A 15,290-nucleotide genomic window follows, 5' to 3' on the forward strand; every position below is an offset into this window, starting at 1 on the left:
GAACTTGTTAAATTCTTTATTTATTTTGAATTTATTATCATTAATTTATATATAATTTAAAGTAGTAATTTTAAATTTTGACAGATCATAATTTTTTAAATTTTATTATTAAATCAAAAACATAATATATATTTATCAAAATATTTGATGAACGGGCGGTCAATCAAAATTTTTACAAAAAAAAAAAAAAATCGGAAATTTTCGGGACCCTGTTTTATTACGCCAAAACTGTCCTAGGTCTCGCTAATTGCCAGCTTTCTGTCAGGTCGGGCGTTTCAGATTTTCTAATATATATATATACCTATACCTCAACACTTCAAAAAAAAACTTACATTTCATTGATATATTCTAAGAGATGGGGATCAACGAAAAGAACGCTTCACCTCCCGCTTCTTTGGATGACAAATTAAACGCGTCAGAGCTAGATTTTGACGCGAGTCCCCTGGATTTATCTTGCAGAAGGAATAGATCCCAAATGTAAAAGTACATCTTTTTTTTGTTGTTGTTGTTGATAAATTAAAAAATAAAAATATATATATATAAAAGAGGAAATAAGAAATGGAAGAAAGAAAATACGGGGGTAGGAGAGGGTGGAAGGGGGTGTTCTAAATATTTCTAATTTATTAATGTGTACGTATAGTTTGTTTCAATTTTCCGGCGTCATTTTTTGAGCGGGCTTTTTAAAGATTTAAAAAAATCTGTTTTTACCGGGAAATGTAATTCCGTCATTGTTCGGAATACCCTAACCCTATAAATTTTTCAAGGACAATATTTTGTCGCGAACTTCGAGATCTTAATTATAATTTATATTATTAGATTTTTCATATATTATTTATTTTTGAATATATAAATTATAAATGAAATTCAAAAGGTTTTAAACAGTGAGTAAAAATAGTCTGCAATTCCAAAACATGATGGAAATATAACATATATTTCTATTTCCGGCACAAAAAAAAATCCTATATTTTTTTAAAAAATTATAAAAATAAGCGCGCTCTAAATTATGATTTAAAGTGTAATAATTCTTTTCTTCATACAATACCATTTCTAGGACCAAGAGTTATTCTAGCAGAAACAACGATACTCAATTTAGGAATATACCCTACGAATTGAACGATTCAGAGGTCCTCTCCAACAATATCAAAGTAAATAAATACTAAAATAATTTAATAATTTCCTAAACCAATTTTATAAGAAGCAGTTGATCCAGGGAGAAAAAAAAACTCCCTAAACACACAGAACTAACATTACCGAGATTTAGTTAACTATTTTAATAGGATCGGAGCTCCAAGGTTATATTGTTCTACTATCAATTTAGAAACGGCTGAGTTTTTCAAGAAGTTTAAGGATCTTCTTCCATAATCCATATTCAGTATTGGAAAACTCCATCCTAGTGTTGTTAAACGGCTCGATTCTGAATATTTTAGCCGGAAGTATATTGCCAATGCCAAGAGATTTTGCTAATAGATGTCCAAACCTTTGTTACTATCTATGGGCAAAATATTCAGGCTTTGCGTTGATATTTTTTTCTGGATAATATTCTTGGAACAAAATTGTTGAAAATTAGTGGGGAAAAAAAACGATTTTAAAAGTTGAGATTTTTAATATATATATATATATATATATATATAAGTCAATCATTGATAGATCAATCTAAGTTTTTTTTTAAACAAATTAACTGGGGAATTAATACCCGGCCCTGGTACCCGGGCCGGACCGGGCCGGGCCGTATTTTAAATTTTTAAAAATATACCCGGGGCGATAATATACTTAACTTCCCTAATGATATAGCTTCAAAAGGTTTTATCACTCCTCCCAAAAATTGGCTTAAGCCGAAACAAAAATTTTAAGTCGAAATTAAAAATTAAAATTTGCAAAGCGATGCAAAATTTTCGTTTTTTTTTATATAAAAAAAAAATTATTTCTCCATTTCAATTTTTTATCTTTCTCAGAAATTTCTTTAAAATAATATAAAAATGAGAATTATAAAAATTAATAATAAACAAATCTCAATTGTTATAAGAATTAATTTTCTTGCACTTTATAATATTAATTAAAAATTAATCAAAAAAAAAATTTGATACGTAGAAAGAAAGATAGCGGCCTCGGTATTTAAAAAGAACTAAGGTCGGGCTTAGGTCCGGTCTACAGGTCTCATAGTAAGAATCGAGATTAATATTAATCGAAATTCATAGGTCTCATAGTAAGAATCGAGATTAATATTAATCGAAATTCATAGGTCTCATAGTAAGAATCGAGATTAATATTAATCGAAATTCATTCATCGAGGTTATTTATTACTACTAAACTCCATCAGATTATATTAATATGGGCAATCATTTATTTTTCTAAATTTTTACTATAAGGAAATTCAGGCCAATATTTAATTATCCCCCCCCCCTTCCGTTTTAATTAGTTTTCTTTATTTTTAGTAATTTTTTTTTCTAAGACAAAACTAATAAAGGCGATAGATATAGAAATATCATTTTAGGAAAGAAATAAAAGGATAAAGATCCTTAAAAAACACAAAGAAAAGATGCCCATAAAATAAGTAAACAGATGGTAAAGTAGGGTAGAATAAAGGAAAGAAGGTATAAGAAGGCAAGGACGATTATTCGATGGAAGAAGTAAAACTTTGGGTATTTTTAGAAGGGAATAATAGAGATTGGCAGTCTTTGTGGTAAGAAAGGAAATTCCGCAGGCTGATCTTAGGGAATGAAAGAATAAGGAAAGAGTCTAAGGAGGCATTGGGGATTAATCGATGGACAGAAATAAAAACTTAGGTAGTTATAAAAACAAATAATTATGGTAGCACACCTTTGCACAAAAAAAAGTCCCCAACTTTGCTCCCAAAAGTGGTATAAGTATGAATGAGTAAGAGATGAAAGCTGTCAATTTTCCGAGTTTCTGCAAAATGTTAGAGCATGGACATTTTGGTTGGATATTGCATTTGGATCATTGCAGTCGAAGTCCCAAGTCAGAAGTTGACTTTCTTGGCCAAGGAATTAAGGATAATCTATAAGGTAATTTTCCATCGGTTTCTAAATTTGCCTTTGGTTCAGGTCTAGAGGGAATGCCTTCGCTCAAAATGATATGGTTAAATTTGGTGTGCGCCCTTGGGAAACAAACGTCCTCCTACAAAAGCATCAATGTAGGCAATGCCTACCCTCGCTATCCACACTGGTTTCACAATGTTTACACTGGTAAGGTAGAACAATTTAGCAGTTGAGCCTTACTCCTTTAGCAAATCTAACTTTCTCTTACGGAAAGTAGTAAATCTAGGTTGTTGGATAGAGTATGGTTTCCATAAAATCGTAACTGGATTCGGTTAAAGTGCCGTAAAATACAGTGAAATTGTCATCGTGAAGGCTCGATTTTAGCAAAGCGACTGAGCCTTCACTTGGAATATCCCATTATTTCTAAGAACACTAAGAAGTTAGTGGAGTGTTACGGAATTGTCCCAAATAAGCTAACAAGAGGTCAGCAAAGGGGGGGATGGCAAATGCGTGGATCAGATATTTTTCCCCCACGCATTCTTTATCATAATTTTGAAACTCAATAAAGAATGCCTACTGGGCGATTACAAATTATGACAATGTCATATAGATAGCGCATGTGCACCAACAAAAAATGAATAATTTTTAAATCTAGTTTTTATTCTTATATTTATTGGTGATCAGATAAAACCGCACACCTTAACTCAAAAAAATCTTAAAAATGTCGAACGGAGCTCCCCAAATTCTGTATCTTTGATAAGCTATTCAGGAAATGATGATATCCTAAATTTTTAACAAATTTTAAAACTTAAAATGTGACCTTATACTGTTAATAGATATTTTTATGCTTACTTAGTTTTAAAAAAAAAATGTGCAAATTCTTGGTAAGATATCTACATTTACCCTCTAAATATTAATCCTTACCCGACAAGGTCTAAAGGATGGTTTCTGAAAGTATATCTTCTTATGTTCTTCTTCGGGAAAAGTATTTATGCCATCGATACATTTGTGCAACCTTAAATTCGCCGTTTACCTTTACGATGACTATATCCACCAAAGTTGATTTATACGTTATAAGCAATGATTGTAAATTTAACTTTGAACTTATAATAGGTTTATATCAAATGCCAAATTTATCATACTCTTAAAATTAATCGTTAAAATTTATATGTGTTAGGGTTCACTGTGTTTTTTTCTGGCATTGTGTTACTATTTTTTCAACTTTAAATCACTTGAGCACCGTTTTTTTCTTAGGAAATGCATTCCATCATGTTTGGAACACCTACTGAACTTCTAAAACATAATTTAGTTTATATTAGTTTTTCCATATATTTTTATATATATATAAAAATTATAAACGGCTCAAAGGTGTTCGGCAATATTGTCTAATAGGTATTCCAAACATGATAAAATATTATTTCCGGTAAAAATCTGATTTTTAAATTTAAAAAAATCAAAAAAATTGATTTAAATTAGTAAAAAAAATATACTAATGTTGATTAATATTATATAATAATATATATAATAATATAATATACTAATGTTGATTAATATTATATATTAAATTTCACAATAATCAGGTATATAAATTTATAACGAAAAATGACTTTAATATAACACAACATCGAAAATTCCTTCAATTATATAAAAACCTTTTATCCATAATTTTTCCCAAAGATTAATTATTTATAATTTTTTAAAAAATATTTATATATATTACTACATTTTTAAAATAGTAAAACTACATATGAACTTAATATTCTCCTGGCGTAAAAATTAAAAAAGAAAAAGGAGGTGATGGCATTTAGATTTCTATTAATAAAATAGTTTATAAATAATACTCTTTGCTAAATTATTTTATATATTATAATATATTTTAATTTTGATTTATATTTGTGCCAAAAAATTGTAGAAAATTTCTCGTTTAAGAGAATGGCCTTTAAATGACCCATTGATATCATATTTTTGATATTTTTATATATAAAGATCCTTTTTTAATTTTAATTTTCTTCTTAAAATTAAAATTAAAATTAAAAAATTAAATATATTTATTATAAAGAAAGAGAGAAACAAAAAATTATATAATTTTTGTTTTGTAAATTTTTTTTTTGTGGTTTTAATTATTGTCGCATTTTACCTTTTTCATGTTTAATCGTATATATATATAAAACAAACTAAACTATAAGGCATTCATGGCTTCTTTAATTAAACTAGTAAAACCTTCACTTATTTCTATGATAATTTTTTTTTTATTATTATAAATGATGTAATTATATATATATATCTAATATACATTGTACAGGGTGAGAGATACAGGTCGGGAATTTATGCCAAAAAATTAAATTATAATTTTTTAAATTAAGAAGAAAAAAAAACGGAGAATTTATTCGCGATTGGCGCCAAAAATCTTACCATTCTAATCCGAGATCGAATTAGTGTTCCTTATGAATCGAATCCGAAAATATAACCGCGTCACTCGTAATTTAGCCGTAAAGAATGGCTCAACTTTTAACTCTCGAGGAAATCAGGAAAAGGATAACTCCAGTCACGAGAACTGATTGGAGGGAATGTTTATTTTTAAAACCCCTTACCTCATAATGATTGACTCTTTATAGGTCAATTTTTTTAAATTTAGTTAAAAAAAAAAATGACCCAACCCGATATAGGGTTAAAAATTAAATATAATTTTTTTTTTGTTGATGTAAACTTGATTGACATGTCAACCATTTTTTTTTTTTGAATAATAAGCAGAAATTAAGCTAAAAATGATTTCTAAATAATTGATCAATAGATTTTAGTTTTTTTTTTAATCCTAAGTATCAAGACTTTTTTATTCGAACTTTGTTTTTGATGAGGAATATAATGTGTCAATCATAGTCCTTAACCAATGGAAGTGGAAGCGGGAAATTTAACTTTCCTTGTCAGCTTTCCTTCCCTACTTTCCCCCCCCCCCCCCCAAAAAAAAAATGATTGATAATATAAATTCCGTTCCATATCTTATTTTTTTATATTATATTTAATTAATTATGATCATATTAACATCATAATATAAACGCAAACGCTAACGCAATACCAAAAACAATATTTAAATAAATAAAAAAAATAAATATTATTTGATTGTAACAAATAAAATAAAATAAAATGAAAATTGTTTTAAAAAAAAATTAGGGGGGTAAATAATATATTTTTTATGAAAAATATAATTTAATAATCAAAAAAATATTTTGAAAAATTTTCAAAATGTGAAGCTTGTTGTTGTTTATACGTAAAAAAAAAATTAGAGATAATTTTATTATTTGCTTAACATTTTACATAAAAACATTTTTTTTTTAAAAATATATATATTAATTAGAACAAAAAATTATCCTTAATTAAGAGAAGAGAAGAGAAGAGAAGAGAAGAGAAGAGAAGAGAAGAGAAGAGAAGAAGAAGAGAAGAGAAGAGAAGAGAAGAGAGAAGAGAAGAGAGAGAGAAGAGAAGAGAAGAGAAGAGAAGAGAAGAGAAGAGAAGAGACTAGTGTTGTTAAAAACGTCCCGATTAAGATTATAACCAAATATGTAAGCCCTGAAGATTTTGCACATATCTGGCAGGAATGCCGGGACATCTATTCCGGTTCCACCAAAATGACAAAGGCAGATTCCTGCTAGATGTTGTTAGAGGTCGGTGGAAATTATTGGAAAGAATGTGTGGGGCCATGCTTTTAGAAAATTTTTATTGCTTCTTTTTATCGAAGGTGTTCATGGTTTGATTGGAGGTGTACCAAGGATTAATACAAGAGTAGTTCCAGACTATGAATTGGTCAGGAATTTGAGGAATCCTGTCAGGAAGTTTCTCACCAGGTCTTAAAAGACCATAGTTTTAACATGTTCTAGAAAATATTTGTCTAATTAATCAAGCTTTACATTCCCTCAACGAAAGAACCGCAGCCAGAGTGTGTGTTAGGGTGACAGGTTAAAGGCATAGCAATAGCGGAGAAGAGTTCAATTTGGGTGAGTTTAAAATGTAGATTGAAGGAAATGAAATGGTTTCGAGAAACTCACAACCACAACCATATGGCAGATTATGGGTAGTCAGTTAATTGCAATCTGAAAAAATAGTAATTTGACTCAGATTGCAATTATTGACCCATCTCAATCCGCCCGCCTGTCAGTTTTTGCGGGGAGTTATTGGCCTTAATTCGGGGTTTTCATTGGATAATGGCGTCATCAAAAGGAACAATTGACTATATTATTCGTTAATAAACCGCTGTATATTTGAGATACAGATTTTTGGTAGGTTAAAAACTTTTGAGTTCAAGTAATTTCAATTTTTTTTTCTTCATCGAACTTAAGATTGCTATATTTCGAGGTCAGACTCAGATAGCATTATCATCCTATCCCAGATTTAAAAAACAAGAGTCAAAAGTAGTTTTTTATAGGATCCTTGGGATTGTTAATATTCGAAGGAAGGAGGAACAGATCCGTCATCTCAAAGAGGTTTGCGGGATATAAGGGGGTAATGGTTGTGATTAGGCGTCTTTGGCAGAACTTGATATGGGTATCGTAGGAAGTTTTGGTTAGGGTATCATGAGTTGATACCAAACTGAGAGCTCCTCTTACGTTGAGATTGTTAATTTAATTGGAAATCGATTAGACCCCATTCATTCTCGTTGCTAAATTATTTGCAATAGGAAAGATATAATTCCAATCAGCAAGAGATTCAGCAACCTGTAAATTCCCCACCTTAGGTGATCCTTGATAGAAATAAAATTTGGGAAAAGGGTCTGAAAGACTGGAATTTTGAAAACGAAGAGGTGGAAACGATGCTTTCAGGTGGAATAGAAAGCTAAAATTATTATTTTTTTTAAAAAAAATGGAATCCAACTAAAAGTCTTCAAAATTTACTTGTGAAGTCGAACTATTTAGTAAGATTAGATTCCTTTTATTTTCCTGAAATTATTTTTTTTTTCTCGAATAGAATCATTTTTATTAAATAATTTAATTCAGATATATGTTGTCCTTTTTCTAAAATTTATTTTACTTTTATTTTTTTGTATAACGTGATAATAATTAGAATTTTTTTTTTTATATATCGACTAATGATTGGCATTTACAAAAAAATTTGATTGACAGATTAAATGAAAGTGACAGGGTAGAGTCTCTCTTTGTGGAACAGTTATATCTTATTGGTTAGAGTCGGACTTTGGATTTTAGCATAAATAATAAAAAAAATATGCTTTTAATTTTTTAAATATTTTCGTAAATCTTAATAAAAAATAAAATAAATTTATCGAAGTTGCGAGTCAACGCCGATGTCCTAAATAGCCACGACATATCATCGGCTCGTAATTTACCGAACAGGCCCTCCGTTCTCAGGAACCTGGAACACAACATCAAAAGTGGCTACAAACTCAAAAAGATCAGATCATTTCCTTGTTTGACTTGCAAAAAGACCTTCGACAGGCCTTCCTTACTTATCAGGCACATTCGAGTTCACACGGGTTCGTGAATATATTCTAATAATATATTTCTCCCCCCTTTTTTTTTCCTCTAACACCTCTTTACCTAGCATTTTCCCTAAATAGTAATAACCAATTAAAATTCGACGAAATGAGCTAGCTGTATTAGGACCCTAAAGATGAGTAATAAATAATTTCTCTTTTAAGAGTCAAAAAAATTAATAAAACATTAGAAATGATCGTTTACTTTTTCTGTATTTTTTTTTTGCTAAGAATCCCTCACGGAAAAGATATAATTTACTTAAATATTTTATTGCAAATAAGTCTAGCATGATTTTATAACTCGCATAAATTTGGCTAAATTCAGTAAAATAAAAAACATAAACTGTTTTATATATATATATATATATATATATACGTTAGCCTCCATGTGTTTTTTTTGATCGCGTTTTTGAAAAAAAATTTCAAAATCTGATTTAAACCGGAAATGTACGCCGCCATGTTTGGAATTTCTAGCCCTATGAATTTCAGGGAATTTCAACCATAGACATTTTAGAATTATTTTTTATTTAAACTTTATATGAAAAATCCATATAAAAATTAATATGAATTAGGAGTCGTCTAAAGTTCGTGGCAAAATTGTTTGAAATTTACAGCTTGGGTACTCTAGCCATTGCTAGAATACATTTCCGGTTTAAAGGATTTAAAATCCTTGGGGATTTCAAAACGACACATATATAAGAACAATTTTTTTAAAAGCACATCCTTTATCCTGTGAAAGCTATAAAGCACTTCCTTCAGATTAGTTGTAGTATTATAATGTTAGGATGGGTTGGGAAAACATTTTCATAAATGTTTTTTGAAAAAAATATGGCTATTTTTTTGATTATTTATTTTATTAATGGCCTTATACTATAACAATTAACTTCGATATTTTTGATGTTAATTTGTTGCAGTAAAAATATAAATAAAATTAGATATTTTCCACATTATTTTTTTAAAAAAAAATTTTTTTCTTAATAAATTTTTGAAATCAATAGAATCTTGGGAATCTTTTTCTCAATAAGCCTAATCAGTTAATATGTCAACAAAGGAACACCTGCTCCGCCTCCCCTAACATTTTTTTAAAATGGTGTCACATACTAACTGACTCCTGTCTGATAGGTGCCAATCGTATGTTATATTTATTAATCTCTTTTCTACTTTGCCGTTTTAATTTTGGATTTTTTTTTTTTTTGCAAACATAAATTTTTAATTTCTTTCCCTGTTTATTAATTTTTTTTATTTAATTTTTAATTTTATATAAATTAATTTATTGTCCAAGAATAATAACAAAAATGTAGGATTGTGAGATGGGTGTTTTACGCGACTAAATACCCAATACGATCTAGTAAAACCAATTAAAAACATCTACAGAGATAAGCCTTTCGAGGAAGGAATACTAAATTACAATGGGCTCAATTGTTAATGTTTATAATACGATGCGTATCGTATAGTGAAAGCGATTCTTAACGGGCTTTTTGGTATCGCTAAGAATATAGGTGCAGTGCCTAGCGGCTCTGGTTATCTGCGGCTCCTATTCACAAAATTTACGAATAATAAATTTAAAAAAAAATAATTCCCTTTATTTTATTTTTTTTTTTAAATTTAATATTTTTTTAAACTATGTAATTATTTGAAAATTAAAAATAAAATTTAAAAAAAAATAGAAAATTAAAAAATTAAATTAAATTTTTTAAAAAAAAAATTCCATTTTTATAAGTGTAAAAATCCCCATTTTTGATATAAAAATAGATATAAATTTAAAATTAAATCACTTTGTTCTATAATATCTTATGTAATTGCATCTTCAATATATATAGATTTGATGTCAATAAATGACAACCCCCCTTCCCCTCATAGAAGATTCTCTGGTACCTTATATTAGTTTTTAATTTTCGAAAAAAACTTTATTCATTCGAAAATGACTGAAGCAGGAAAAGATAGCCAATCCTTAACCCTACTTCGACAGCTGGGCACGTGACATATTTAAATGAAAATGAACATCGTTACTTAACTTAATTCACCCGCCATATCATTTTGGCTTACGCGATGTTTTGGCCAATAATTTATTTTTTTCCCCTGAATTTTCATTTTTTGGAATTAATTAATCTTTGAAGATTTTGTAAATTAATTTTAGTTCACCTCCAAATTTGTAATATTTTTAAATTCATTTATTTCTCTAAAAAATAATTCAATTTTTCAGAGATATATTTGCTATGATCAGCTTATTTTGCCATGTTTTGTTATGAATTTTTTTTCGCGTAATTTTGTTTACGAAAATTTTTAAATTTTTATCCAATTTTTTTGTATAACCGGTAATTTTAGTTATGTACAAATAAATTTCAAAATTTTTCTTTTCCTTATCAATTAATTAATACCAAAATAGCAACAATATTTTTGGTGTCTTTTATCCAAAAATTGTATATTTTACTTAATTAAATAAGTGGGGTTATGTGCTTTTACCAGACTTTATCATCCATTTTCCATCTTAATGCTGAAAGGAGGATGAAAAAACTTTTAGGCGATGTTAAATAATTTAACTTTGACCAACTCCAATATGGCGTGGGCAAGATGGACTTGAACGTCTAAGTTTAGACTCAACTTAATGATAGAGACTCTTTATTTCTTTAGAACAGAAACTTGGCTATGGCCGATTTAGAGCTGGCCCAAAGTTAGATGGTTAAGCAATGCTAGATCAAACAAATGCTTCTAAGTCGCATTTGGGAAATCGTTAGCAAATCAAATCAATATATATAATTAAAATAACTAAGAAAGAGTTTTAGTGCCTACCCCCCCTCCCCCCCATCACATTAAGTCTTATTTGAATATCATAATTTTTGTTGACAAGGGCAAAAAAAAAACAAACCCGGTGGGATAATGCGGCCTGGCATAAACGCAAGCGTGTTCTTAAAGGACGGGTCGATAGAATAGCGTGCGAAATAAATGGAATTAGCGTCCCTAGAAAATAATTTATTGGTGACGATCTAAGCACACTCTTTAGTCCTGTAAATGGCAGATCCACCCCATGCATAGAGGCATTGATTGGTGTAAGTGGGGGTGGTTTGGCAGCAAAGCGATTATTAACTGCCAACCATTGGGGGTACACTACGGAAGGTTTGGCGGCATTAGACTTAGGATGGTCCGCGGGGACCCTGGGAATATTTTAGGTTGATCCCCACATAAATCTCCGAATAAACCCGAAATATTTTTTTTGGATATACAAGGTTTTATTACGCCTTTCTAAGTTACTGCTCCTTTTTGGGATACTTTTATTCAGAGTTGTTAAAGGATCTAGATATAAAAATGTGGTATCTGTGTCTGTTATCTAGATAGATTTTTGATTAAAATATCGGTATCTAGATATTATTTTAGACGATGTATCTGTATCTAGATCCATTTAAAAAGTATCTTTTAACAACTCTGCTTTTATTGCATAAGAATCTTGGTAAAACTAAACATCGTTACTTAAATTACGTACGAATGTTAGGGCAATTTACTCAAAAAAAATTAGATAATTTATCCTTCACTTAAAAATAGCATCAGATTTTGAATAATTAAATATTCAAGTTTCGTCGTAATTCCTTTTTTTTTGTTGAGAATTCTAAATAGTTACTTCTAATAAAAATATGATTTTTTGGAGTTAATTTTTTTAGATATTTAGGATAAAGTAGACCTTTAAAATTATTTAAAATGTATCGACCCATTTATTACCTTATATCAAAATCTTCCATACAAATCAGAGAGACCTGCAGAGGTACCATTTGCACGGCCCGGCCGGGTTTTTTCGGACCCGGCCCGGATTTTTTTCGGAGCCGGCCCGGGTTTTATATTTTCAGGCCCTGTCCGGTTTTTTATTTACAAAAAAAAATTTTTAGGTCGGCCCCGGATTTTTTTTTTAAAAAAATATTATATATTTATTTTTTTTATTTTTATAGTATAATAATGGCGATTTCGAATATTTGATACAGCCCGACCCCCCGGGTATATTTAAAAAAAGCCGGGGGGGGGCGGGCTCAGGACCGGGTCCGCAGGCCTCTTATACAAATATTTAAAGAGTGTGTTCTTCTAGCAACTTTCTGTATTTTTCTGAATTATTGATCTTATTTCAAAAAAATTAAAAGACGATTTAAGGAGAAGCCCTCAAGACATTTTGCTTATTTTTTTATATACATAAAATAACAAAAATCTTAAGGAGAAAAGCCGTTCTCTTGCGAGTACTGCGCGAAATGTTTCAGCACCACGAGCTCCTTGAACACGCACATACGGATTCATACGGGAGAAAAGCCCCACGCCTGCTTCGTGTGCGGAAAAAACTTCACGGCCAGTTCCAACCTTTACTATCATAAAATGACCCACATTAAAGTATTTCATTCTTCTCTTCTCTTCTCTTCTCTTCTCTTCTCTTTATCTTCCTTTTTTTTTCTTTCGAATTTATAAATATTTAGCCATCGTAATGTTATTAATTGATTAATAAGAATTAAGTTAACTTGCTTTAACCCTAAAACCCATTTGATTTATCATTTACATTTTTTAAAAAAAAAATAAATCATATAATTACAATCTATCAATTTATAAAATACTGATATTAGACTTACATTAACAACAAAGTATAATATAATAAATCACAAACCAATATCAGTATTATAGTGCGCATGCGCACAAATTGAGCGTTTTCGAATGCTGCGTAACGAGCGCAAATAATGCATTTCAAAATGGCCTCGTGCAAATTGGTAAAAATTACCGTTTGGGCGGTAGCAACCATTTTTAAAGAATACGCAAATAAGTTTGCTTTTTCATTACTTTTTTTTTTATTCTTCGCTTTGTAATCTAATCTAATATATATAATCTCCGCAATCAAGAAATGAACGTTTTCGTATAATCTTAATGTTATTTTATATCTATCAACTTTCCTATCATTTTGATGTTAATAAATCGCAGGAGACTATATACCTTCGTTAAATTATCCATTTTAAAAATTTTTTTTTTATACATCAGCGAGATTCGATCCCCAGACTTAACGTTCCATAGGCAAAACGTTCTTTCCAACTCAGCCCCCCTTCTATCTTAAGTTTTGTAATACAATTCTTCTTATACATGAAACTATTTTGATAAAGTAATTTATTTATATCAATATTTATTTTTTTGGAAGTTCCAGGCTTGGAGAAAAAAATTTTCAAAATTATTATCGGTTGGCCAGGTTTGAGAAAAAAATTTTGAAACTATAATGGGTCGGGCAGGGCTTGGAAAATATTTTTATTAATTATATTGGGCTGGACTTGGGCAAAATTTTTAAATGATTATCAGCTTGGACGCTTGGGAATTTTTTTATCATTAACTATGGATCAGACATTGACCCAAAACAAATTTTTTTTGCAGGCCTTCCAATTCTCAACTACCAAAATAATTATGATCTTTGGTTGAGGTTAAGGAAATTTTTCAAAATTATTATGGGCTTGGACCTTGCTTGGCAATTTTTTTCAATATTAAATATTAGGCACAGGTGATCAGTAACATTTTAACAGATTACCATTGATTATGGGATCAAAAAGCTTTAAATATGTTTTGACTCAAAACATAGCATTTAAACTTAGTTTTAATGGATTCGACTTGGCCTGAAGGCGGGAGGGGGTTATAAAGAATAAAAATTGGATATTAATTTCGAATAACTGGTAACAACTATTATAAGAGTAAGGAGAAAATTCTCATTCCCCGTCATTTTTGACGGGCTCAGCAATACTGACCAACGGGAGCTCTGGTACTCTTAGTTATATATTTTTCATTTTGCCCATCAAGAAAGACGGGTCATCATACTTTTAAATCTCATGAGGTGTGGTGTGATTCACAAATTTACCTCTTTTTCCCCTAAATTTTAACATTTTTATAAAAATATTTTAATAAAGTATAATTAATACCATATTCACAAACTAATTACCCTTCAACCCCGTCATTCTTGACGGGTCATTAGCTAGTATTATATAAAAATGTAATATAGATAACTTACTTATTATCCCTAAAAATGAAATATTTCGAAAATTAAAAGAAATAAGAACGCAGACGATAAATACAATTTTCGAAGACAGAACATATTTAAAATTTTGAATCGAAGATATTAATAAAAAGGCAACCCGAATTTGAACAAGGGACGCGTTACGTTTTTTTTATATTAAAAAATTACCGCGAAACGTAAACGTTCAATTTGTGTGTACTATTATGATCAGACGAAATCATTATTTTTGTTTCGTAAGATATCCATGGTCGGTCCGATTGCCGCGAAGTCTTTTGTGGGAAGTATCAAATTATGGTATATTGATTTAATACCGTCTGCATTGATTACTTCCGGCTTCAAATAGGGCGTGACCATGGATATAATTGTCGATGGCAAATATATATATTTATATGATTGGCTTTGTTCATTTATAATGTTATAATCTATCTTATCTAATCAAAAATAATCCATTTTAGTTAAATTATTCCGAATTTTTAAACTTAATTTTAAGATAAAACCTCACAAGTGTAAATACTGCGACAAATCTTTCGCCACTCCCGGTGACTTAAAAAGTCACTCGTACACTCACACCGGAAATTGGCCCCTAAAATGCAAAGATTGTCACAAAGGATTCAGCAAGATGAGCAACCTTAGGACCCATATGGCGCTGCATAATAATCATTTTAAATCGCAAAACAAAAAGGAAATAGATTTTGAAAAGGCATAAAATGCGCAACGTATCCGACGTCTAAGTTTTAATAATGGAAACGCAAAAGTAAAATGGCCACTATAAAATAATGATGGGGAAAAAAATATTTTCGATTTAACG

General features: G+C 29.8%; 1 protein-coding gene across 1 annotated transcript; it reads left to right on the forward strand.

The window, feature by feature from the left end:
* The first annotated feature begins 355 nt into the window (after positions 1-355).
* Positions 356-15,188, forward strand: LOC135927104 (zinc finger protein 239-like). Its single transcript, XM_065463042.1, has 5 exons — positions 356-477; positions 1,052-1,145; positions 8,271-8,475; positions 12,668-12,837; positions 14,973-15,188. Exons 1-5 carry the CDS (start codon positions 356-358, stop codon positions 15,186-15,188), a joined length of 807 nt encoding a protein of 268 aa, XP_065319114.1.
* The last annotated feature ends 102 nt before the right edge of the window (positions 15,189-15,290 follow it).

This window comes from Gordionus sp. m RMFG-2023, chromosome 3, assembly GCF_954871325.1.
Source record: "Gordionus sp. m RMFG-2023 chromosome 3, tfGorSpeb1-WG-v2, whole genome shotgun sequence".
NCBI lineage: Eukaryota > Metazoa > Nematomorpha > Gordioida > Chordodea > Parachordodidae > Gordionus > Gordionus sp. m RMFG-2023.

Coding starts and splice junctions, on each gene's coding strand:
- LOC135927104 (XM_065463042.1), top strand. CDS start 356: ATGGGGATCAACGAAAAGAACGCTTCACCTCCCGCTTCTTTGGATGAC. Junction 1,146..8,270: donor TCCTCTCCAACAATATCAAA/GTAAATAAATAC, acceptor AATTTATCGAAG/TTGCGAGTCAACGCCGATGT. Junction 12,838..14,972: donor ATAAAATGACCCACATTAAA/GTATTTCATTCT, acceptor CTTAATTTTAAG/ATAAAACCTCACAAGTGTAA.